The sequence below is a fragment of the Aethalodelphis obliquidens genome, unplaced genomic scaffold, assembly GCF_003676395.1.
Source record: "Aethalodelphis obliquidens isolate GAN/ISIS:26980383/991018 unplaced genomic scaffold, ASM367639v1 scaffold1, whole genome shotgun sequence".
Taxonomy (NCBI): Eukaryota; Metazoa; Chordata; class Mammalia; order Artiodactyla; family Delphinidae; genus Aethalodelphis; species Aethalodelphis obliquidens.
Genome location: NW_020837945.1, coordinates 18,893,269 through 18,917,653, shown reverse-complemented (window position 1 = coordinate 18,917,653; position 24,385 = coordinate 18,893,269). Strand labels below are relative to the sequence as shown.

General features: G+C 39.2%; 2 protein-coding genes across 5 annotated transcripts in view; one reads left to right on the top strand and one right to left on the bottom strand.

Moving 5' to 3' along the window:
• Positions 1-92: 92 nt before the first annotated feature.
• On the bottom strand, positions 93-7,392 carry ATP5PF (ATP synthase peripheral stalk subunit F6). Of its 2 annotated transcripts, none has more exons than XM_027102005.1 (4): positions 7,250-7,392; positions 3,537-3,713; positions 775-899; positions 93-278 (listed from the first exon to the last, which is right to left on the bottom strand). In XM_027102005.1, exons 2-4 carry the CDS (start codon positions 3,698-3,700, stop codon positions 241-243), a joined length of 327 nt encoding a protein of 108 aa, XP_026957806.1. In that variant the 5' UTR covers positions 3,701-3,713; positions 7,250-7,392; the 3' UTR covers positions 93-240. The 2 variants fall into 2 exon arrangements, with proteins under 2 accessions (XP_026957806.1, XP_026957797.1); XM_027101996.1 differs by lacking the exon at positions 7,250-7,392 and adding an exon at positions 7,094-7,210.
• Positions 7,232-24,385, top strand: part of GABPA (GA binding protein transcription factor subunit alpha) — a 36,117-nt gene continuing 18,963 nt past the window's right edge. The window contains exons 1-5 of one of the 3 annotated variants that reach the window (XM_027101969.1): positions 7,232-7,331; positions 14,783-14,884; positions 18,341-18,485; positions 20,594-20,678; positions 22,764-23,009. In XM_027101969.1, coding sequence (XP_026957770.1) covers positions 14,808-14,884; positions 18,341-18,485; positions 20,594-20,678; positions 22,764-23,009 — 553 coding nt within the window. In that variant the 5' untranslated portion in view covers positions 7,232-7,331; positions 14,783-14,807. Of the gene's footprint in view, positions 7,332-7,733; positions 7,845-12,924; positions 13,082-14,782; positions 14,885-18,340; positions 18,486-20,593; positions 20,679-22,763; positions 23,010-24,385 lie in introns of those variants that run through there. The other 2 variants (XM_027101960.1, XM_027101980.1) reach the window with 2 other exon arrangements.

The window sequence follows — 24,385 nt, the reverse complement described above, 5'->3', positions numbered from 1 at the left end:
TGCACTCAGAAGAATCTGGCAAGTAGTACCCAATTAATCCAAGGTCTCCATCTGCTTTGATATAACCAAATGGGAGGATCTAAAAACTCAAGTGTACATCCAACACCACCAAATAATTTATTTTGAAATCAGAATTAAAAGAACATATGACAGTTGTGAAATGTATGTTTATGCTGTTACTTCTGATCAGTTATACAATTAATCTAGGATAAATTACCAGATAAATTTTACATTATTTCTTCAGGACTGTGGTTTCTCGACGACTTCAAACTTGGGATCTAAGAGGAAAAAAAGGTTCAAGCTTAGCCATACTGCAATAAAGTTCATCTTCTAGAAAGTTTTAATATTTAAGTCATCAATCTTCTGATTTTTTAAAGAAACATCTACATGGAAATATAACAACTGCTTAAGATTTATTCAGGACTTACAGTGAGCCAGGCTCTCTATGTCATTTAACTACAACTATCATTATGAGGAAAACAGCATAATTCTCCCCAAATGTCAGATGAGAAAGAGGGACCAATTAACTATCCAAAATCACACAGCTCGTAAGTGATATTGTCAGGAGTTTGATTTTAGATCCCTGCCGTTTAACCTCTATGCTATGTGATCTCCTACCCCAATGGCATTTATCCCAGAGCTTCCCATGCACATGTCACTGTTCTAATAAATTCACATGTAATTGTCATTTAATCCTCTACACAACCCAAGTATAAATATTCTCCACTTAAAATGATCTCCCACAACAATGAATCTGTGATTAAAAAGACTTACCTTCAAATGTGAAGTTAGGGAACGTATTCATGTCTGCTTTACCATACATTTGCTTAAGCTTAAAAAGCTCCCTGTCTAGTTCTTGCTGATACTCTGGGCCAACATCAACAGGTCCTCCAGATGTCCTGTTGTGTAAACAACCAAGTTGAAAACAGATTTTAATCATTAGTTTACAAAAACAAAATTAAGTTTCATAGATCTTCTATATGTAGGGAAAAGCAGACTTTTCTGAAAGATAACAAGCAGTTCCACTTGAATTTCAGCTCAAACTATTTTAACTATTACGAGGTTTCACATAAATGAAGCAACTTCAAACAAATCTCTAACATTCAAGGTCTGTCAGTATCAAGGATACTTATTAAAAGTCAACCTCTCAGGGTCTAAGCAGCAATAAGGTATAACGGCCAAGTCTGCGGGGTCTGGGGTGAATGACTGCTTCCGTTTCAGCGTCAGCTCTACAATTTAGTAACTGTGTGAACTAGAGCAAACCGTGTGAACTAAACTCTACATCTACAAGTCTTACCTGATGGTGGCGTTGAGAGAAAGAGAGATTGTGTACATGTACCACTCAGCATAGTGCCTGGCACACAGTGAGCACTCAGTTATCTACTATCACTATGATTTAGCTCAACCACCACTGGACGGCATTCAAAAACTTTAAGTCTCTATAACAGGGGCCTAACAAAGAAGCAAATTACTTCCTACCCCCAGAGGTTTTGCCATTTAGAAGAAAAAAATAACATGTTTATAAACAATTATGCTGTAAGGGAGTTAGGTGATAACCTACAAAGACACGGTTTAACAAAAAGCTACTTGAATTGAGGGATCACTTTTGCTAAGCTGAACAGGGAAATTTCATTTTAAAAAGGTGGCATTTGTGACAAACCATGCATTTGGGTCAGATTTTAATTGGAGACATTCTAAGACTGAAAAAGCAAGGATGAGGAGGTGGTAAAGCACTGGCTGTATGTGGGGAACACTAAACAGCCTAGAGGGAAAAGCCAGCGGGACCCAGATCACAGGAGGCCGAGAATGTTAAAGCCTGGGACTTTGTATTTTGTTTGCCAAGCAATAAAATGACAAAATTAGAGCTGTGCTTTGGAAAGATAAATATAGCATCATGGACCAGCAGTGTTTACACAAATTCTGTTTGTCAGAATGTTACTGCCCACTTATCAATGAATATAATAAAAAAATCTATAAGTGAAAATTCTATCAAGGCTAATATTTTCACCCATGCCTATGATAAAAGCATAGGATCTTATTTATGCTACAGAATTTCCACAAAAAATACTGAGCCATCTCTAAGTTAAGAACTTGTTAATGATGTTTCTTGCTATGGACCCAATGTTCTTCTACATCAGCACGTGCAATAGAACCTTCTGTGATAATAGAAATGCTCTATGTATGTGCTGTCTAATATGGTAACCAGTAGCCATATCTGGTATTGAGCAATAGAAATGTGACTAAGGCAACTGAGGAACTGAATTTTTATTTACACTTCATTAGAATTTGAATAGTCACATGTGATTAACAGCTATAGAGATATACAGTTCAGTTCTAGATAGAGCCTTCAACCAGATACTTTGATGACTGTTGTCCAGCTCTGGGATCCACAAGCTTTTAGAAACATTCACTCTTCCAAGCCACCTTCCAAAATGCACCAGCTAGAAAGGAGCATTTCTTCCTATGAGTTCTCCAAACACTGAATGTGTCACTATCTTAGCATCTAACCTATTTAAACTTATATTGTATTTACTTGCTTAGAAACTTTCTACCCCATCAGACTTTAAGAATATCGTGTAGGGATTCCCTGGTGGCGCAGTGGTTGAGAGTCCGCCTGCCGATGCAGGGGACACGGGTTCATGCCCCGGTGTGGGAAGATCCCACATGCCGCGGAACGGCTAGGCCCGTGAGCCATGGCCGCTGAGCCTGTGCGTCCGGAGCCTGTGCACCGCAACGGGAGATGCCACATCAGTGAGAGGCCCGTGAACCGCAAAAAAAAAAAGAATATTGTGTAAATGCAAAGTGGCTTCTTTCTTTGTAGCCCACCACTGTTAATAGTCCAGCGCTTTGCACATGGTAGACAACCAAATAAAACAAAACTCTGAATTGATCTGTATCACTTTTCTGAAGATTTGGGTGTTGAACTTCATTCATCTCCAAAACTGTGTGGTTCTATTATTATGTTGCTCCTGGACTTGCTTTATGTCATAAAGCAGGAGTCTTTTGATATTCCCAGAAATATATAAATATGGAAGTAGCATTAAAGAAAAAATGTTGTGTCTATACATTTCCCCCAAATCATGATGTCACAAAAAGGGCACTGAATTGAGAGTTAGAATATTTTGATTATGTTTTCCCCACAATTAGTTTTATGACCTTAGGCTAATCAATGTCTAAGGGGCTTAGTTTTTCTCAAATATGGTTCCTAAATGATTTCCAAGATCCCATGTACTTGTATGAATTGATTCTAGTTTATAATAAATGACATTATAGTAGGGATATATCTAAAATGGCACTAGATTTAATGGGATTCTCCCTTGGAACCCATATAAGGAAGAGAAAATTTGGGACTTAAAAAAAAAAAATCAAGATTCTCATCTTCTTCTTTGGAGCAGGTAATGAACCTTTATGATAGAGATCAGCTCAGTGAAGGTCTTAGACACTTTCAAACGCCAAGTAATTTTTTATTACCATCTCAAAACTTACATACTTTGAATATTCACATGTACACCATAGTTGATTATCTACCCACTTACTGTCGCTTAGTTCTATATTCTCTAATCTTGTCCACGAAGAGTTTCTGGACAGGATCAAGTTCCTTATTAAATGCCACTGCCGTAAAACCGATGTTCCTCCTCAAAGAGACCGAGACTGCAGACTGAATGACAGAGGTCAACCTGAAGAGCCTCTGAAGAATCATGGTGATTCTGTTACTGGAAACAAGCACCAGAATGTGAAGATACTTTAAAATAGATATAATTGTAAAACACCTGTTAATATGTTATAGTGGGCATCTAATTCTACTAATTGCTACAGAACTTAAATCATACCAGAATTCAGTAAACACTAAGAACAGTCACCTGACCATAGCTCCCTTCCCCTCTCTACCCCACACTGCAAGTTTTTTGCTTCTTAACCAAAAGGCCCTGGAACCTAGCAGCAGTTAGGAACCACTCAGGCCTGCGTGTGGCTCCACTAGGGTCAGACGCAGAAAGCAAGCTCAGAATCTGGGATGGCATGTTTTCTTCTCCATGAATTTATTAGTCTTGGCTGCCCACCCTCAGCAGAAAAAGAATAATACTGATACCCAAATTAACGTACCAGGTTTCCCTGACTCCCTCAAAAGGCAAAAAGGGAGCTGTGCAGGGAGCCTGGAGACAGTTGCCTGAGCCTCAGTTTCTACTTCCCGGGCCCACAGGGAAAGAAACTGCTCTGCTTGTTACAACTGCAGGATTCTAGACATTCAAGGACACTGTAAAAACGAAATCGAAGTCCAAAAGAACCAGCAAGGAAGACAGCAACTAGTCCAAGGGAGCCCACCAACAAGAGAGGAAAAATCAAGCAGTACAATCTAATCAGTGAAATAGAATTTGTGAAGGAGAAGAAAGTCTGAACTTTTAATAAGGACTTAAAGACTTCTAAGTCCTAGACTTCCTGAAGCTAAAATACATGGTCATCTAACTAAAAAATTACAGTATATAAATTAGAGGATGATCTCAGTTGAGACCTCATTTAGTGTCCTGAAAAGATCAAATGCAAAAAAAAAAAATTGTATGCAAACAGAAATTCCAAAAGAAAAGAAATAAATAGGGAGACCATAAATAATTAGAAAAAACTGCCCAAGATGAAGAAAGGCTGATTAAACTGAAAGGGCTTACCAAACCCTTCTGGAATGATGATAAAGATTCACACCTCAATACAGCCTGGTAAAATTTCTGAACCTTAAAGTGAAAACCCAACCTGAACCTTAAAGTGAAAACCCAACCCAAATTACCTAATAACAGCAATAACAATAAAGATTCACACCTCAATACAGCCTGGTAAAATTTCTGAACCTTAAAGTGAAAACCCAACCTGAACCTTAAAGTGAAAACCCAACCCAAATTACCTAATAACAGCAATAACAATAAGCATCATCTCACTGACACTGGACTACTATTAAATTATAATACTACTGCTCAAAGTGTGGTCTGGGGACCAGCAGTAGTATTGCCTTACTGGTCTATAGTAATACCAAAATTGGCAATAAGCATTTAGAAACTTTTACAGCGAATTGACAGAGTAATTCATATCTGTTGAATTTAATAATACAAAAAGAGTTCATATTTTGTGTGTCTTCATTGTTTTGTCTTTCATCTACTAATTTTTCCAGTAATTCATTTTTACTGTATTCTTCAAAAATATCCACACGGGTTGAGGGGAAATGGCCCTTTACTAATGAGAGTTGGAAAGCACTAAGCTAGACGACAATGGAGTAGCACAGCAGTTCTCAAATACAGGTGGCGGTATCCCCCAGGAGATATCTAGCAATGTCTGAAGACATTTTTGGTTGTCTTGATAGCCGCGAGTGTTACTGGCCTCTAGAGGATAAAAACCAGGATGCTGCCAAACATCCTATAACAACAACAACAATAATAACAATAGCCTGCCCACAACAAAGAAATATCTGGTCGAAAATGTCAATAGTGCTAAGGTTGAGAAGCCCTGAAATTGCACATAAAAACCACCAAAAGAAATCCTACAATCAACCAAATATCCTTCACCTGCCAGCATGAAAGAAAACTATTTGAAGAAATTAAAGATTTCATCATACATCACTCTTATACCTCATCAGAGGAAAAAAAGGGGGGGGGAGGGGAGACTCCAAGCAAACAACAAATGACCTTAAGGTGCCACTTAATAGCATTCTCATTTTACACAGAAACTGAGGCTTAGCGGTAAGTACCTGATCCCAGGTTACACAGTAGAATTTGACAGAACACAAACATATTTTTCAAATTGTGCAATTCAGTGTATATTTTCCCCTTTGGCAACGTAAAAACACACAACACTCTGCAACGTGGTCACCTAACACTTGTTCAGCCCTAGGTATTTTGCAAAGTACTTCTAGACATATTCTCTCCTTGTTCCCTTATGGCAATACTGTGAAGAAACAGAGAAAGGTGTTCTTATCCCTCCTTTACAGATAAGAAAATGTTTAAGAAAAGTGATTAAATTATTCATATTCCCACAGTTAATTTGCTCTAACATTGCAAAGATCATGTTACTCCTACTGCAACATGGGTAAAACCCATTTTCATTTTCTCTATTTCTATCATCTAAGTATGAATGATTCCCAAATCACACTTCTAATTTTGGTCTTTTTCCTGAACTCCAAACCTATACATTCGACAGCTCTCATCCTTTCCTAAGTCCTACCGGGCCCTCAAATTCAACTTATCTAAAAAATGAACACATAATCTCACTATCAAAACTTGCTCCTTTTCCTTTATTCCGTTTCATTTTTTTCCCCACTGATTAAAGATCTAGTGAGAAAGATACATGTTATTACACAAATAGGTATAAAATACCAACTATGATTAAGTTCTCTATTCGAGTACTATGAGGGGCCACGCCAGCCTATGACAGGGATTTGACACTCAGAAAGACTGGGGAAGGCAACAGCAAGAAAAGGGTACAGCGTAAGAGGCGGCCTTGTGCTGAGAGGGAGCACGGTTCTCCCGTTTACAATGATGACTGACCAGCCTTTCGCTGCGATTTCGGCGCTTGTTCATTGCTGAAGTCAATCCACAACTCGCCTGACTTAACCGGCTCTCTTTTTCCCTCCTGGAATCCGTGATGTAAAACAAAGCTGCTTAACCAAGTTTTAGCACCACCAACGTTTTTAGGTGGGTTGCAAACTTTTAAGATTACTATTATCCTTTCCCCTCTTACGTTCTACTTTTAAATGCTGTAGTTCAGAACAATCGCCCGCGCGCCAGGGCTGAGCAGGCCTGGCTGCAGACCGGCCCCGCGGGCATGACCTTGGCTGCCCCAGCCGGGCGGCGGGTCCATGAAGCGCCGGCCCCCCTGCCTCCCACGCCACCCTGAGCGTCAGGCTGGCCCTGAGAGCGGTATTATCAGGGCTACCTACTGAGTCTACCGCAAACTTCAAGGCCTAAAGGCGCCGAGGTCAGCAATGACTCCGGGCCAGACCGTGAAGGTGTCCAGGATACAGGCGGCTCTCTTTCAGAAGGGCAGAGGTGATAGGCAACCCAGACCTCGTGAAGAAACCCAGAATGCTCGTCCCTAGAGGCCAAGTGAGTCCAGTTACCCTCCCAGTCACCTTGCACTCGGTGCCGAGCTGCCAGAGCTACCACCGCCGCCGCCGCCACCGCCACCGTTTTACTTCCGGCCCTGGCTCCGCCCCCCCCGCCTAACCGCCATCGCAATGCATTATGGGCCGCCGTTTCAGTCGGTCGACACTCACCGGACAGGAAGCGTCTCGGAGACAGTCGGCGACCGGACGGCTCTAGGTGAGACAGAAGCCAAACAGGAGGAGGAAGTGGAGGGTAAGTGCTTCCGGGTCCCCTGGCGACGCCTCCGCCATCTTTCCTTCTCCCAAGTTGACCTGCTCTCTTTTTCCCTCTCGGAAACCTTGTTTTGTACGCATGCGCACTTGGACTGGCCTTTCCCCTAGTTCAATCCCCACCGCCCCGAGTCAGCGTCCTCTTCCTTGGGGTGGTTGAGGTGTACGACTGTGCAAGCAAAGTGACAGAGTGTAAAACAAAGCGGATTGGGGCGTTGGGCTCCCTTGTGCCTCGTGAGCCTCCGTTGCCTCGGGCGTTCGTTTCGCGCAACCTGCTGGGAGTTGTAGTCCCGGACCCGGGGGTGCCTGGGAGGTGGGAGGGGGGGTTGGAGTTTCTCTGCGCCGTTTTCGCGGGAAGGGCCCAGGGGCCTCTCACTTCGAGTCGCTGGAGCTGCGGGTCTTACCGGGAGAGACGCCGCACGTGGAGCCCGCGGCGCTGCGGTTTTCAGCCGGCTCTGGACTGCGGGCGGGGGCGACGGGGCCGAATCCAGAGCGGGTGAGTGCGGCCGCTGGGGAGGAGGGGAGCGCGGGTCCGCGCGGGCCGGCTTCGTTCCGGGGCCTTCTCCCCCACAGCGGCCCCCCCGCGGCCGCCTCTGTGTTTTGTTTCCGCTGGTCCCCGGCGCTGTGACTCCCATTTCCGTTCGTGGAGACTTGAGGGAGCCGGGTGGGGAGGGGCGGGGGAGGCTGTGCGGGGAGCGGAGGGGAGGGGCGGGGGGCGCGCGGCGCGGGACTCTGCTAAGCCGCGCGCACTCGGGGCCCCGGTCGTTCGTGTCACCCTTCGCCGCCCCCTTCCCTCACTATTCCCTGCTCGACTGTCCGCCGTGGTCCGCATTCGCCGCGGTCGGGATCTGATCCTGACGCCCCGGGGATTTCAGAGGAACATGCAAAACCATCCTCCTTGCCAACTCAGCGATTCGCTTTCACTTCGTATCCAGTTGTCTTTCTAGAATTCTTACAGTTGCATCAAAGCCATCTATTAATGTATATGGTGTCCGTTGGGTTTCTTTTAAAAACGAGGAAGTGTGAGGCAAGGGGAAAATGATGGGTTAATGTAGCTTGTCAGCTTTTTTAGTTTTTTTGTGGACTGGAAGATACGCCCGCGCGTGTTTGTATTTAGGAACCCTGGTTTGATTAGGTTAACAGCAGAGAGGACAACGCCTAATGTTGCACTGCAAGATGACGAGTAGTGATTTAGAAATACGCGCAGTAGGTCTGAGTCGTGAGAGGAGCAAAGTTTTAGAAAGGTCCACTTAAGCAAAGTGAAGAACTGGACAGTGATAACGTTCTTAGGTACTTTGTTGTCTTAAATATCAAAAGAAACTGGTCCAACTCGTTCGGAACTACTTAAAGGGAATAATAATCTCTCTCTCTTAAGGTTTGATCCAAGCTTTCCAAGCTTATTTATTTTTAAACATATTCTGACACTAGGTGGACTTAAGCAGTTTTTACGTGGATTGCGTCTACAGGACCAATGCCATGAGGGGTGTATAGTCTTGAAGTAAGAAAATAATGAGCTAGGTGTTTCGTTGAGGCAAGTCATGAGAGCATGTGGAGGCTGAATACCAAATTAAAACTGTTGACTTTAATCTTCCTCCAGCTTTTATTTATGAAACTTCAAGTTTACAGGAAAATTGAAAAAATTATACAGTGAAATTATACAAGGAACACCTTCACCCCCAGGGTCACCAAGTGTTAACCTTTCTCCACTCTTGCTTTCTTTCTCCATGTGTATCCACACAGATGTATGTGTGTTACTTTTTCTTAGCTATTGACTTTATCTTTAAGAAACAAAAATGTCTTTTAATTTACTCAGGATACTTAACAGTATTTTTTAGCTTGAGAGAATGTGCAGTTATCTGGTAGGTACTCCCAGATTGCACTTGTATTTATGTATCCTTTATTTATTTATTATCCTTTATTTATTTATTGTCCTTTACTGGGAAAAATGGGCCTAAACTCTGTAAACTAATAATGTGTTCCAGTGAAGAATAATCCTCAAATTTATCTGTGACTCTAAAAGAGAATGATAAACATAACTGTATTTTAAAGAATAGTAGCCTTTCCTGGAATTGTTAGTTAAATATAAATTTAGTTTGTATTCATTTTGTGAAGTGTTCTGAACCCAGGTTAGATTTAATCTAGGAGAAACCAGGGTGTCAAGGGGCACCTTTTCCTAGGGGGAAGGGCCCAAAGTAATGCTCTCTTCTCCATTTTCTTACGTATTGATATAGAATCCTGGGGAATTGTTTCCAGAAAAAGAGCTAAGACCCACTCAAGCAGTGATATCAAAGATTTGGACAGTTTCCCAAATCTCTCCATTGCTTCTTTAGCTTAAATTTAGAGAATTGAGAAAGAGGAAGATCAATTCAGGGACTGTAAGTAGCATGATTTTTTCCAAAAGCATATTGGATTCTTTTTTTTTTTCTTTATTTGGCACCTTCTAGAGACTGATCTGTGACTTTTTTGGAAGATCACAGGGTAAATTTCTTAACAATCCTCTGTCTTAGTGCTTATACTCAGAGGTACCAAAGGTGTCCCTGCTGATAAGCCCTCAGGGCCATTTCTCAGCCTCTGGTTGTTACCAGAAAACTGGGTTCATCTCTTGGTGGGTGGCAAGACAAAAGACACAACCAAGCCAAAGATCAGAAGAAGAAAGGGTGTACTACTTGCAGCAAGGAGAATACCAGGATCTTCCCAAAGCGGTATCCTGAACAGCAAAATTGATGACCTTTTAAGCTAAGGGTACTTGCATATTCATGAAGGGTCTTGGGTGGTGCATGCCTATTCATGAAGGGGCTTCAGCAGGAGAATTCAGCATAGAATTGGAGCAAAGGTTGACAGCATCCATGCTTTAGTTGATTGAAGTCACAAGGGTCAGAAAAGGTCAACATTATCATCCCTTAGGTTACAGTTGATCTGGTGGTTGAGCGCTGGGGGTGGGGGGGGGTTAAATTCTGAAAAACAGCTTAAGAAAGTGCTTCAGGCTAATCTTTACCATGGAAACAGAACTGGGAGTCTTTATAACTGATTTATTATCTTTGCTATTGTTACTCCTTAAGAGCATTATTACTGAGACCTGTTCAAGGGTAATCGTTGTGGCCAGGCTTAGATTCCCAAATGGCTTAGGCCAAAAATGGCTTCTCATGTCAAGAAAGCCATGCCTGGTCCTTCTTCTCTGGATACCGCCTACCTTATCTGCTTACAGTTACTGCTTCTTAGACTTTCTGTTTTTCCAAAGTTCCTAGAAAATTCACTTGTTTTCTAATCTTTTTTTTAAAGTTGGTTATGGAGATGGGAGTGAATGTCCTTGTAGGCCCTGAAAATACAACATAAATGATCTTTTTAAGTGCTGTCCTGCTAAAAACCTTATTCTGGTTCTTACCTTTTTTGTACAGTTTTTATGATTTTTGCGTGTATGTGTGTGTACGTTACCTCCTTGTTTCTAACAGCTACTGTAGTTCCATGGTGTGTACTTCTTTCATATTTTCTTGTATCCGCAGTACTCTCTTACCATGGATATTGGCTTCAGCTTTCAGCTATCTCCAGCAAAGCTGCCCTTAACATCCTATTATCAATCATCGTGAGAATGTCTCTGGAATGCTTATCTGAGGGCAAGATTGCTGGGTCATAGGTATAAGCACTTTATTTGAGCAAGTGCTGCTAGAGTTTTCTCCAAAATAGTCCTGTCTATACTCTATCAATAGTCCTGTCTATATTCGATGCCCCCATGTCCCTGCTAACTCTTTTCAGTATTCAACGTTCTAATCTTTGCCATATATGCACAGTATAAAGTGAATAATTTGAATGTGAGCATTTCTTCATGTCCGTAGCCATTTTGGTTTCTCTTTATGTGAGTTTCCTTTTTCTGTGCTTTACTGGCTTTTCTAATTTGTCCTGACTTTTGGGGGGGTGTTATCAACTTGCAGGAGTTCACTGTGTATTCCAATTATTAGTCCCTTGTCATGTGTGGATATTGGAAATATCTGTTTCTACTCTGTAGCCTGTCAGTTAAACATAACTCTTAATTTTTATGTAAGGAAATCTATCCGTTTTTTTCCTTATGGTTTATGTTTTTGAAATTATGTTTAAGAAATCTTTTCTATCATTAGACCACAAAAAAATTCCCACCATTTCCTTCTATTAGCTTCATAGATTTACCTTTCACATTGAAGCCTTTTAGGCTTCTGGAGTCAGTTATACAGTGTGTAATAGTTGTTATAACATTCACTTATCCAACACATTTTAATAGAGTGCCTACAAAGGGAGAGGCAGTTCAAAGTTCTTTGTATATATCTGTGAACAAATACCCGTTCCCAGGTGAGCTTGTGTTGTTCTACAAGGATAGGCCTTATTGGGTCACCACCTCCTGTTTTGCTCTAGTGCTCAGGATGAATTCCACAGTTTTACACATAGTATCTGTTAAGAAATAGGCTTTATGGGGAAAGGGAAGACTTACTAGGCCAGGGTCAGCAAGAAAAGAAAACAAAAGCCCTTCATTCTTTCATCATCCCAACCAAAATCTGCTGGGGCCTAGGCATTCTGCTGGATGTGCATGATGTGTATCTATTTCAGTGGAGAGCCCCACCCTCTTATTATGCTTTCTTATTGTAGGGGAGCTGTGAGAGCAACCTTAATAATGTGGGGAAAGTCAGATCATTTTTGTACTAGGCAGTCTAGATTTGGATGCCAGCGATTTATAGAATAAGTTGTCAGAAAACCAGCTCCCCAGCATTTGGAGATGTTTGGACCTGAGGAGAGTTACAATCCTTTTTAAAGTGGGAAAGAAGACTGTGTTAGTTTCCCAGAGCTACTGTAACAAATTACTACAAACTTAGTGGCTTGAAAACAATTTATTATCATACATTTCTTGAAGTCAGAAGTCTGAAATGGGTCTTCCTGGGCTAAAATCAGATGTTAGCAGAGTTGCACGTCTTCTGGAGGCTCTAGGGGAGAATCTGTTTCCTTTTTCCAGGTTTTAGAGGCTGCCTGCGTTCCTTGGTTTGTGGCTCCTTTCTTTCATCTTCAAAGCCAGTCATAGCCAGCCAGTCAAGTCCTTCTCACTTTGAATTACTCTGGATCTCTTCACATTCCCTCTTTCCCTCTTAAGGATACTTGTGATTTCCTTGGACTCACCTAGATAAGCCAGGATAATCTCTGTATTTGAAGGTCAGTTTATTAGTAAACTTAATTCCCCTCGGCCATGTGATTTAGCATAATCACAGGTTCTGGGTTGTTATTGTGCCTACCACAAAGACCTTGGTCCCTTGAGAAGTTGGGACCTGGGGAAGCCCCTCCCACCTCCAGTAGCTAGGGGAAGTCCGTAGGCCAGGCAAACCAACTTAAGTTCCTGGGGTCACTTTTGGACAGTTTTGGTTTTTGCACCCTGGCAGTGATCCAACAGAGAAAGAAAGACAATAAATGTAGTAAATTATTAGTATGTTAGAGGATGAGTGCTGTGGACAAGAAGAAAGATGTAAGGACAAGTAAGGAGGCCAGTGTGGGAGAGGGAGTCAGAGCAGTAGTAGAATGGGGATGGGGAGTAGATCACGTAGGACCTTGTTGGCCATTGTGAAGTCTTTAGTTTTTTTTTTACTGTGAATGGTATCAAAGGAGTGCTGTGATGTAACTTCAGTTTTAAAAAGGATCACACTGGCAGTTGTATTGACTGAGAACAGACTGCAGGGGGGCAAGGGCACCAACACAGGGAAACGTGTTAGGAAGAGGCTATTCCAGGTAAGAGATGGTGGAGGCTCTTGTTCTAGTGTATATTTGCAGTATAGAGCATGTACTTCAGTTGATAGACCTAAAGCATGACATTATGGAGCCACAGGCAGTTTAGCCTCACTAACCTCTGGATAGTTTTCTTATGAGGGTGGACTCAAAATAAGATTGTTCTGTGTAAAACATTTGAATGTGGTGCCTGATACTCAGTAAATAATGGTTATTATTAATAGGAATGACTATTTGAATTCTTCATTTTGTCAAATCTTTAAAGTGGGAGCATGGACTCCTTTATAAACATTAAAGTACAAAATTTAGAGGACCATTCCTTGCAAGTCAGAGAGTTGAAGGCACTTAGAAGTACTTTTTTAGATGTAGTAGTAAACTTAGAAAACTCTATTCTGGACTGAGAGTATATATCGAGTCCAGAGACAGATTCACTGACCTACAGTGAGGTCCTAACAACCTGAAACTTACATTAACACCTTGGAAATGGTCATAAAGAAATACCAATATATGCAGCTATTTTATGCATTACTTAGCATTTTTTTAATTATAATGTTTTAGTATCACGAGTACAAATGGTACAAAATGGCACATAATGTATCAATGGTACAAAAATCAATGGAAGTTTAATGTAGCAGGTAATAATTTTACACGAGAGAATTAAAAACTGAAATAATGGTTTGTTTAAAATGTATAAAACCACATCTGAAAAACAATCATAAAAAATTCTAGTGTTGGGACTTCCCTGGTGGCATAGTGGTTAAGAATCCACCTGCCAGTGCAGGGGACACAGGTTCGATCCTCGATCCCTGGTCCAGGAAGATCCCACATGCTGTGGAGCAGCTGAGCCCGTGCACCACAACTACTGAGCCCACATGCCACAACTACCGAAGCCCACGCACCTAGAGCCTGTGCTCCACAACGAAGAGTAGCCCCCACTTGCCCCAACTAAAGAAAGCTAGCGCTCAACAGCAAAGATCCAACGCAGCCAAAATAAATAAATAAATAAAATTCTAGTGCGTAATCAGGGCAATAATGCACATATCTATAATGATTTTGTTACTTTATTTTGCTGTTTGAGAATATTGTACTGGCATTTATAAGAAATGTAACACAAAGCTGGGATTAACTTTTAATTTATATTATTTTGTCAGTATAATGGTTTGCAATAAATTCTGCTAATAAGGTACAGCTTTTAGCTGAACGATTGTAAATTGTTCATCTCCATGTTGTTTTTTGTTTGGCCACACCATGCATCATGAGGGATCTTAGCTCCCTGACCAGGGATGGAACCCATGCCCTCTGTAGTGGAAGTGCAGAGTCCAAACCACTGGACCGCCAGGGAATTTCTATGTTGATTTTTAAGCTGCAGGTTTGAATCTGTTATTAAGACTGAATTGCTGTAATATAGTTGACATGCCTTCACTTAATTTTGAAGTAACCTGAATTAATTTATTGGCTGAGATTGGGCTGAAAACATCCCAGTAAATCCAAGGGAATGATAATGATGTCATGTCAGGCTGATAAACACCATTTAAACAAAAACTAGTTTATAAATATTAGTTGTGGATTTTCTTTTATATGTGAAGATTACTTCCTCCTCTTCTGCTTATCCTCCACTTTTATTTGAATTGTGTCTTTACTTCTTGTATACCGTGTCTGCTTATGCAGATAATTTCAGAATGTCTTTCATTTTAACTTTTGTAGGGTCAGCTTTTGAAATACTTCAATCATGACGAAAAGAGAAGCAGAGGAGCTGATAGAAATTGAGATTGATGGAACAGAGAAACCAGAGTGCACAGAAGAAAGGTTCGTATTTTTTTAATTTACCACTTTTTATATTATCAACATGCCTAATTAAGAATGAAGCCAAGGGCTTCCCTGGTGGCGCAGTGGTTGAGAGTCTGCCTGCCGATGCAGGGGACACGGGTTCGTGCCCTGGTTCGGGAAGATCCCACATGAGAGGCCACAACAGTGAGAGGCCTGCGTACCACAAAAAAAAAAAAAAAAAAAAATCACGCTAAGTTCTTTTGGGGGCCTTTTTTTTTTCCAACTGACCTCAGCATTTTGGGGGATAATGTATTGCCTTTTTCCTCAGACTTACTGGGTTTGTTGGTTTTGTAGCTGGGAGGAAAAGATAGTTTTAAAGACAGTAATAAGCATAGCTGATAATGATCAAGCAATTGATTGTGATGGTTTTTCCCACTCAGGCACTGTTTGATTCTTTTTCCTTTTGTCAGTGCTGATTACTTTTATTTCAGTAAGAGTTTAATCCACAGCCTGAACTAATTCAACAAATAACAGCTGTCTGGAGTACATGAATAAATGAGACTGTAACTTGCCCTTGTAGAGACTACCTTGTATTTGAGGAAACATACATCTGTATGAGCCATCACAGTACTAAGCATTTAGAGAAGTGAAAGGTGTTAGTTTTTGGAATAGTAATAGAATATTACTTACTCCATTAAGGAAGGAGGGCAGTGGTAATGAGTTCAGAATCCAAGGAGAGAATATGGGTAAAAAATAGGGATTTGGGAGTCAAGAAGGTTGAGGAGGGTAATGGCTAATAGTCCTACTTTACTCTGTAAAGTAGGAGATAATAAACTGAAAGTAAAAGGACCTCAAGGGTAGCAGAAAACTGACATAGAGTAACGAAGGTTCAGAACAACTATGATGGGAATGGAGAAGATCACTAAAGTTGAGTAGGATGCTGAGTGTTGAGAGTGCAGCTGAGGTTAAAGACCTTAAATTTTTTAAAATTGTATTTTATTGTGGTAAGTATATTTAACACAAGATCTACCCTCAATAAATTTTTAAGTGTACAATACAGTATTGTCAACTGCAGGCATAATGTTGTGCAATGGATCTCTACAACTTATTTGTCTTGCATAATTGAGATTTCATGCCAGTTAATTAGCAACTCCCCCATTTTTTCTGCGGCTACTTATGCCACCTCTTCTGCTCAGAAGAGACGTTTGGCTCTAGCTCAAAAGAGAAACCCCAGTTTAGTGTCCTCCGTCCTGTCCTCCCCCACCATGCCCTCGTACAGAAACATTTTCCTGACAGAAAAGGTCTAAAATACCTTGACATGGCTGCCTGGGAGACCTTAAATTTTTAATGGAGCTTTTCAACATGTTCGGTTATGTGTTTTCTCCAACGGAAGAAACAATACGCTGCATGTCTTTCTTAATTTTCATACATGTGCACATATAAATGTTTAGGTTGTGTGTGTATACGTACATACATACATTTATTTATTTATTTATGTAGCACATTACCCCAGAACTTTGCAGCTTAAAGCATCCAACTGTTATTATCGCACGAAGTTTCTCAGAATCCGGAACCTTGGGACAGTTTAGCTGGATGGCTTTGGCTCAGGGTACTTTGTGAGCTTGCAGTGAAGCTGTTCGTCTGGGCTACAGTCATCTGAAGAGCTGACTGAGGCTGGCATATCTGTTTCTGAGATCACTCATAAGACTGGTGACAGGACCATTCGCTTCCTCACCACATGGGCTTCTTTCCGTGCAGGGCTGCTCATGACATGGTGGCTGGCTTTCCCTAAAGCAGATGGTCTGAGAGAGAGCCTTCGCCACAGTGTCTTATTTTTAAATAACCTAATCTAAGAAGCAGTACATATATCACTCTTAGTCCTTAGTCCTTTGGTCACACAGTCCAACCTTGGTACAATTCGGGAGGGAACTATGAAAAGATGTGAATATTAGGAGGTAAGAATCATTTGGGCTATCTTGGAGACTGACATGCACGTATTTATTTTTATATATACATACATACAAATGGTCCACAAAGTCTGAAGTTTTTACTGTTTGACCCCTTACAGAAAACCTTTGCTGATGTCTCATGTAAGATATTGGTAGTTACTGTGGTTGATAGTTACTGTTGACCTGGGGAGTAGCTATGTAAAGGAAGCAGTTATAGCTAGCTGTCTAGTTGTGGCAGATTGCTATGCAGAAATTTAGGTCCAGTGATGTGAGATCATCCACACTTTCTCAAGGGAAATTGGTAATCAGGTTTTTTATATGGATCTCCCAAGGTTTAAATGGTGGCAACAGAATATTAAAAAGTGTTTTAAATGTTGAGCTCATGTAAAATAGGTCTTTAAAAATCTGTGTTAAAGTGACATTTTAAAGATTATTGTTATGAAAAAAAGAAAAATATAGCCCACTCTGCTATAGCTGAAGAATTAGTAAAAATACTCACTTAGCCAAAAGACCCAATTATTTTACCTTAACAAATAGTAATAAGAATATGTTTACTATTATTTTTAAATAATCTTGTTTTTTTCAGTCATGACTGTTCTCTTTTATAAATTTTAAAAGTTTTAGGAATTTAGGCTGAATATGTTCAGTGAATATCATGTGTATATTGCATTATACTTGGAATTTATGTGAAAATGGAACTTGACAAATTTTAAATACATACTGTTTTTGACAACTGCAAATGAGATTTAAACCATATATAAATTAAACATGTCATGAAACTTGATTGAATTGTAGGTTTATCAATTCAGCAAATACTAATTGGTGCCTATTTTCTGTTTGGCCTCAAATAAGGATTCACAAAAGATACGTAGAATTACGTCCCAGAGATTTTACCTCAAGGAACTTTGTAGAATTCAAAGTATGAAATAATAATGCAAAAGAGCCCTTAGAGAGTTTTAAAGGAAAATTATAATTTTTTAAGGTGGATCTAGACTGATTATAACCAGTAGTTTTCAGATTAGATTAAATGAAAATATTTTTGATAACTTATATTTTCATGTCTTATAATTTACATTATTAAATTGTATTAATCTTGGAAAGAGAAATTGACTAGTAGAGATGGCATACAAGTTTTGAAGAGGCTTTATATATTCCTTTCTGCGCCTAAAATTCTTCAAAATAACTTGGAAATATAATATAAATGCAAACGTTTCTCCTTAAATATTGTATATGCAATATTTGTATGTGTATACACACATGCATACATATGTATGTATATAATATGGTGTATTTGAAAAGGTGCCTTAAATTTCAAGCTAGCATTTCTCTGTGCGATGTGATTCAGTATTAAGCTTGGCAACACTAACTGTTGATGAGCCTACCACTGTGAAAGGTGTCTGTGCAGAAAGGAGTTTCAAAGGCCAGAAATGTGTTTTGGTGTTGAATTTTGTTTTCACCATATCATTGCATTAATATCCAGGGTAAGAATGTAATTGTTAACCATTATATTCTTTAACACTGGATCCTTTAACATTGTATTCTTTAGCATTGTTGAACAAACCTACACTCCAGCTGAATGTGTAAGCCAGGCCATAGACATCAATGAGCCAATAGGCAATTTAAAGAAACTACTAGAACCAAGACTGCAGTGTTCTTTGGATGCTCATGAAATTTGCCTGCAAGATATCCAGGTATTATTTTTTTCTTTTTTGAGATTTGTATTTCAGCATTTATATCTGCATTAGAAATGTTTTGTTGTTGTTGGCCTTTTCTCTCTAGCTGTGACCTTTTTCTCCATTTGACCTATATTATTATAAAATGTAAGCATTTAGAAGTAAAAAGAATTCTTTCAGAAAAATTTCCTCCACTTAAAATTATTTTTAAAAGATTGAGTAATAAATCAAACATTCCTTTTTTTACTTTGACAAATATAAAATGAGAAGTTTAAATACATTTTAATCAGAGCTTAAAACGTAGAGTAGTGAGAAACACATTGACCTTGGAAGCTGAAGAAGTGTGTCCTCACACCCTGTTTCTAACTTTTAACTTCTTTGTGCATCAGTTTCCTCATCTTTTAAAGATAGTTTGACCAAATGATTTTATATTCCCTTCCATCTTTATTTGCTCCAGCAGTAAATTTTGGATAAGCTACAAAGGGATACATTGGAATGTGAACCCAGGCCTGTGTGACTCTAAAACTCTTCACTTGTTTGAGGCTGACTTTTTAATAAAGTTTTTATTGAATAATTCATTGTCACTGGACTTGACCTGTTTTTTTCTCATATGTAAAATTAAGGGACTCAATCTCTTACTTGTTTTTTAGCTCTGATATTTGTTGCTGCTCTTAAAATACCTGACCTAACCAAAACGAAAGTAACACCTGCAAAGTACCCAACCTATCATAGGATCTCAATATATATTGGTAGAATAAATGGAAATATGCATAATTTATAGTATCATAGAATTCAGAGCTGGCCTTGCATCTAGGACATTTTGGATTTCTTCCTGTCCCCCTCCCCCTTCTCCTCCTCAAAAAGGATCTGAGGATAGTAACTTCTGTTCTCCATCTCAATTAATGCAAGTATACAGTTGGAGTCAGAATGCTTGCTGCTTGTGGTAATTTTTTTGTATTTTCAGATGAGTGCTGACTTCAGAGCTGATGAACAACAGTTGAGTTGTACTTCTCTAAGCAATATGACCTGAGATCAAATATCATGCTTGAGTTTTGTCCTTGTGCCAGCTCTTAACTGAACTAGCTAGAGTGTCCAGTACCTGAGAGCCCTCTTCAGAGTTATACAGGCTTTAGCTTCTAGTAGATAATACCAGTGTCTACTGGAGAGGGGAGAAATCTTGCTATGAGGAGAATTTTTAACAAAATGTCAGGCAGAGACTGTTGTCTTAAGGAGTGAAGCTGCCACGTTTGACCTGTCCAAGTGTAGGGTTACAAAGTTTGTCTTGTCTCTGTTTAAGTTAGATGCATAGTCACTTAAGATTTTAGGCTTTATGTGTATGATGTTTTTAATATTAGAAAATATGTTTGTACCATGACTACAGTATTGGCTGAATTCTTGGGAATGAGAGTGGGAGGAGCTTTGTACCTCCAGCTGTATGATATGCAGACACAGAGATACACATTATTCAAAATAATTACAACAGAAGCCTGTTTATAAATGGATGACAAAATGTCTAGAAGTCAGAATTACTTTTTGCCATTTGTGTGAAATGTATTCAAAAGCACTGATACTGAAAGGTACTGAAAGGATACAGAATTATGATTAAAGATATTCACAGCTAGGTCAAGTAGTATGGTTATAAGTCCTTTAACTTCATTAACTTTATGATCAAAAATTTAGAGTTAACCCTGATCTTAAATGTGTATCATTGATTAAAAGGGAGATATGGCAAGAATTACGTAAATAAATTTATATAAATTGTCCCCACTAATAAAACACCCTTGCTTATTCATGGCAGATAAATAGCATTATCTTCTACTTTAAATACTTTTACAGAAAAAATAATTGCCTTTGGCATTATTTAAAATTCTAAACTAGACTTCAGAGCTAGAGAAAACCACCACTTACAGTAAATCCTGTCGTTTGTGTTGTCCTTAATTGCTACCACAGTGGTTAAGTTATTTTCAGTTTTGGCAAAGAATTAAATGATAGGACAACTTGAATAATTAAACGTGTTCTGTAACTTAATTAGTATGCCTCAGTAATTAAGTCCTGTTTGGCACATCCATTTATATTAAACAAGATGACTGAGCTAAAATAATCTTAATCATTTTATCCATGTTTAGCTGGATCCAGAACGAAGTTTATTTGACCAAGGAGTAAAGACAGACGGAACTGTACAGCTTAGTGTACAGGTAATTTCTTACCAAGGTAAGTTACTTTTAATGTTGTTACTTAAAAGTTTAGCTCATGTTTTTCTAATATGGGAACTCAATTTTATAAGTTTTAGATGTCTAAATTAGTTAATGTGATGTTATAGCCAAATATTCATGCTTTTGATTTAATTGTTTTATCTGTCAGGATGAAGCAGATAGTATAACACAGTCTACCTACTTTAATCAGGAAAGGGTATATTACAGGGTAGTAAATAACAGGATCATAGGGAGGGCTGAAAGAACAGGTTCTAGTTGACTTTCTAAGAATGCCTCAGCCACGCTGTAGAACTGGACTGCCAAGGAAGCTGCTGCTCTGCCGGGATCTGGAAAATGCCAAATCTGAAAGCCACAACTATAGCTGTCGATTTGGAACCATGCTGCCTTTTCAGTGATTCACATTAGCCAAAGAATGGATGCCGTGTGCTTGCTTGTCCCCTCTTAACTCATCTCCAAATAGAATGCTTATGGCAGTGATTCTAGAACCTAAATCACATCTGCAACCGTAGCTGCAAGGACATGTATAGTCTCTGCAGTTTAGCACAGAGAGAGGAATTTGCAAAGGATGTGATGTGACCCAGTCAGCCATATCCATCACAGTATTTTACTAATCTGTGTAAATACACAAGTTAGAAAATTAGGAAACCATTTTTGGTGGGTTGAATTTTAGTTTTTTTAAATGTGGCTTTTTGGGATTTCTAACCAGAGTTTTAGACTAATTTTCATCTCTGAACATATTGTATTGCTTACAATTATATTTCACAAACCAAAGTTTTCTTCACATTATGAAAATGGTAACTACCTACTTATGATCCTTAATTTCCCCAGGATTTACTATTGTTGGGAATAGGAAAGAAAATCAATCTTTGTTTTTTATCTTTAAAAGTTTAGTGACCTCTCAGTATAGGTGTGTTTAAGAAGAGTTGACTTGATGCAATTTGAATGGAGGATTAGGGGATAATTTTTAGGAAAAATCTTCTTCAAAAATTATAATTTGTTTCCTCATGTATATTTGAAAGAACTGACTTCTGTTTACACTACCTGATGAATTATAGCTGTATATTTTCTTGTAATAATGATTTTCCTGATTGAACTTCAGAATATTGAAATTGAGTTTTGTTTTTTCTTGCAAATACACTTTGATTAAATTTTTGATATAGATTGTAACTGAATTAGTGAGCAAACAGTAGCTGTTAAGTAGTATGATAGTTTTTTGCAGCTGTTATTTTAATATAAGTATCTGAGATTATTTCATAAAGGGCTAGTTTATTCTATTTTGAATATCTTAAGTATTTGGGTTTTTCTTCATTCAATTGAAAATGAAAATCAGAATTTAATGATGTGAATTTAATGTAACAAGCTTAGTGTCTGTTCATTTTTAATACATGTACTTTGTCTTCTAAAAAGAAAAGGAGTCAGTAAATAATTTTAATTTTTTCAACTTCTCAGGATAAGTAGCTACTCATTTATACTCTCCATAGTGTAGTTTTAATTTTTTATTCCATAGTGGTACTTTTTTTCCTAATGTTTGTAGGTGGGGTGTGTGTGTGCTTGCATGCATGTGTGTGTGTATATATGCATGGTGGTGGTAGTATTCTTAAATTATTTTAGACTTACAGAAGAGTTGCAAGTGTAGTAAAAGAATTCCTGGATATCCTTCACCCAGATTCCCCAAATATTAACTTTTACTATGTTTGCTTTATTCTCTCTCTCCCTCATCCCCACATTATTTTTTTGACCTGGTTAAGAATGAGATGTAGACATTATTCCTTCCTATCTCTAAATACATTAGTGTGTTTTCCGAAAACAAGACATTCTTTTGCATGACCACAGTTCAGTTATCAAAATGAGGAAATTAATATTGGTACAATACTGTTATCTAATCTATCAAAGTTCTGCTGAATTGTTGTTTTTCTCATTTAATAGAAATTTGTTTAAATTCTCTAGACATAATGCTAAAAATATTTAAAATGGAGCCTTGCTCTACCATTTGAGAACATATAAACTAAACTAAATTTTTATTTGTTAGAGACTTTCGTGTTTTCACTTAGATATACTTGTTTTCTTTTTAATCACTGGTAAGGAATTGAACCAAAGCTAAACATCCTGGAAATTGTTAAACCTGCGGAAACAGTTGAAGTAGTTATTGATCCAGATGCCCACCATGCCGAAGCAGAAGCACATCTTGTTGAGGAAGCTCAAGTGATAACTCTTGATGGCACAAAACACATTACAACCATTTCAGATGAAACCTCAGAACAAGTGACGAGATGGGCTGCTGCTCTGGAAGGTTATAGGAAAGAGCAAGAACGTCTTGGGATACCCTATGGTAATAAAATGCATAATAATTATGTTAGGTAGAATAATAAGAATTAAGCTTGACATGAAAGACAGTAGGGTGAGTAGATTATCTATCTTAAATGTAGAATTTTTAGGAAATACATTGATTTTCTTTGGTTTTGGTTTTGTTTTTTTTGGACGGTAACATATGATGGTGCTGGGAATACAAAGATACAAAGAAAAAAATCTGCCCGTAGGGCATTCACAATGTAGTTGACGAGAGAGAAGATAATTGCTATAAACGTAACATGTTTTTAAGCTGTCAATAACTGGTATAAAGAAACATACTCTTAGAATCTCAAAAGGATCATAGTGGTCTGGGGGAAAATTGGGGAAGAGTTTATTATAGACAAGGAAACTGCTAGACATTGCCGACAGGAAATGTTTGTGCAAAGCTGAGAAGTGTGAGTAGTGAGAAGATGCATTGGGTAAGGAGTTATTCTGTAGCATTGTAGAACTGTTTTTGTTTTTTTTTTTTTGTGGTACGCGGGCCTCTCACTGTCGTGGCCTCCCCCGTTGCGGAGCACAGGCTCCGGACGCGCATGCTCAGTGGCCATGGCTCACAGGCCCAGCCACTCCGCGGCATGTGGGATCTTCCTGGACTCGGGCACGAACCCGTGTCCCCTGCATCGGCAGGCGGACTCTCAACCACTGCGCCACCAGAGAAGCCCTGTAGAACTGTTTTTGATTGATGGAAGTGACAGTTGAAAATGAATGTGGCAGTGGTATATGGCATAAGTTGGAGCAGGTAGTTTGGGTGTGACTAGGTGATAATATTTAGGTTAGCCTAGACCAGGTGATTTCTGTGGGAGCAGAAAGGAGGAGATGAATCAAAATAATGATGGGACTGAGCAGCTGATTGATGGATTGTGTGAACGTAGAGAGGGGAGATTCAAGTATTGATCTAATTTCTCAAGCTTGGGTGACTAGGCAATAATAATATAAGAATTGGTTACATCTTCATTACATACTTCCTGAGCCAGGCACCATGTTAAATTCTGGGCTTTCAGTAGTGCACAGGAAAGATAGTCCATGCCTTCTAAACCTTAGTGGGGAAGGTAGGAAAGTCTGGTATTGGAAAGATTTTTCAAGGGAAAGTATTGATTGTACTTGATTTTCAAGTAATAGTACAAATTCACCTGGAGGTCACCAGAAAGTAGTTTCAGGTGCACAAAATTTGGACTGGAGATAAAGATGTTATCTGGGACTCCGTCACATTGAATTTGTTAAAGTCATACAAGTAGATGCAGTCTCTGACGGAGAGAGATAAAATGGAAGAGAACATAATGCTGGACCTTGTCAACGTTTAGGGTTGAGGAACAGGAAGTGGGGGAGATATGGAAAGCTTAACAGATAGAAGGAAAA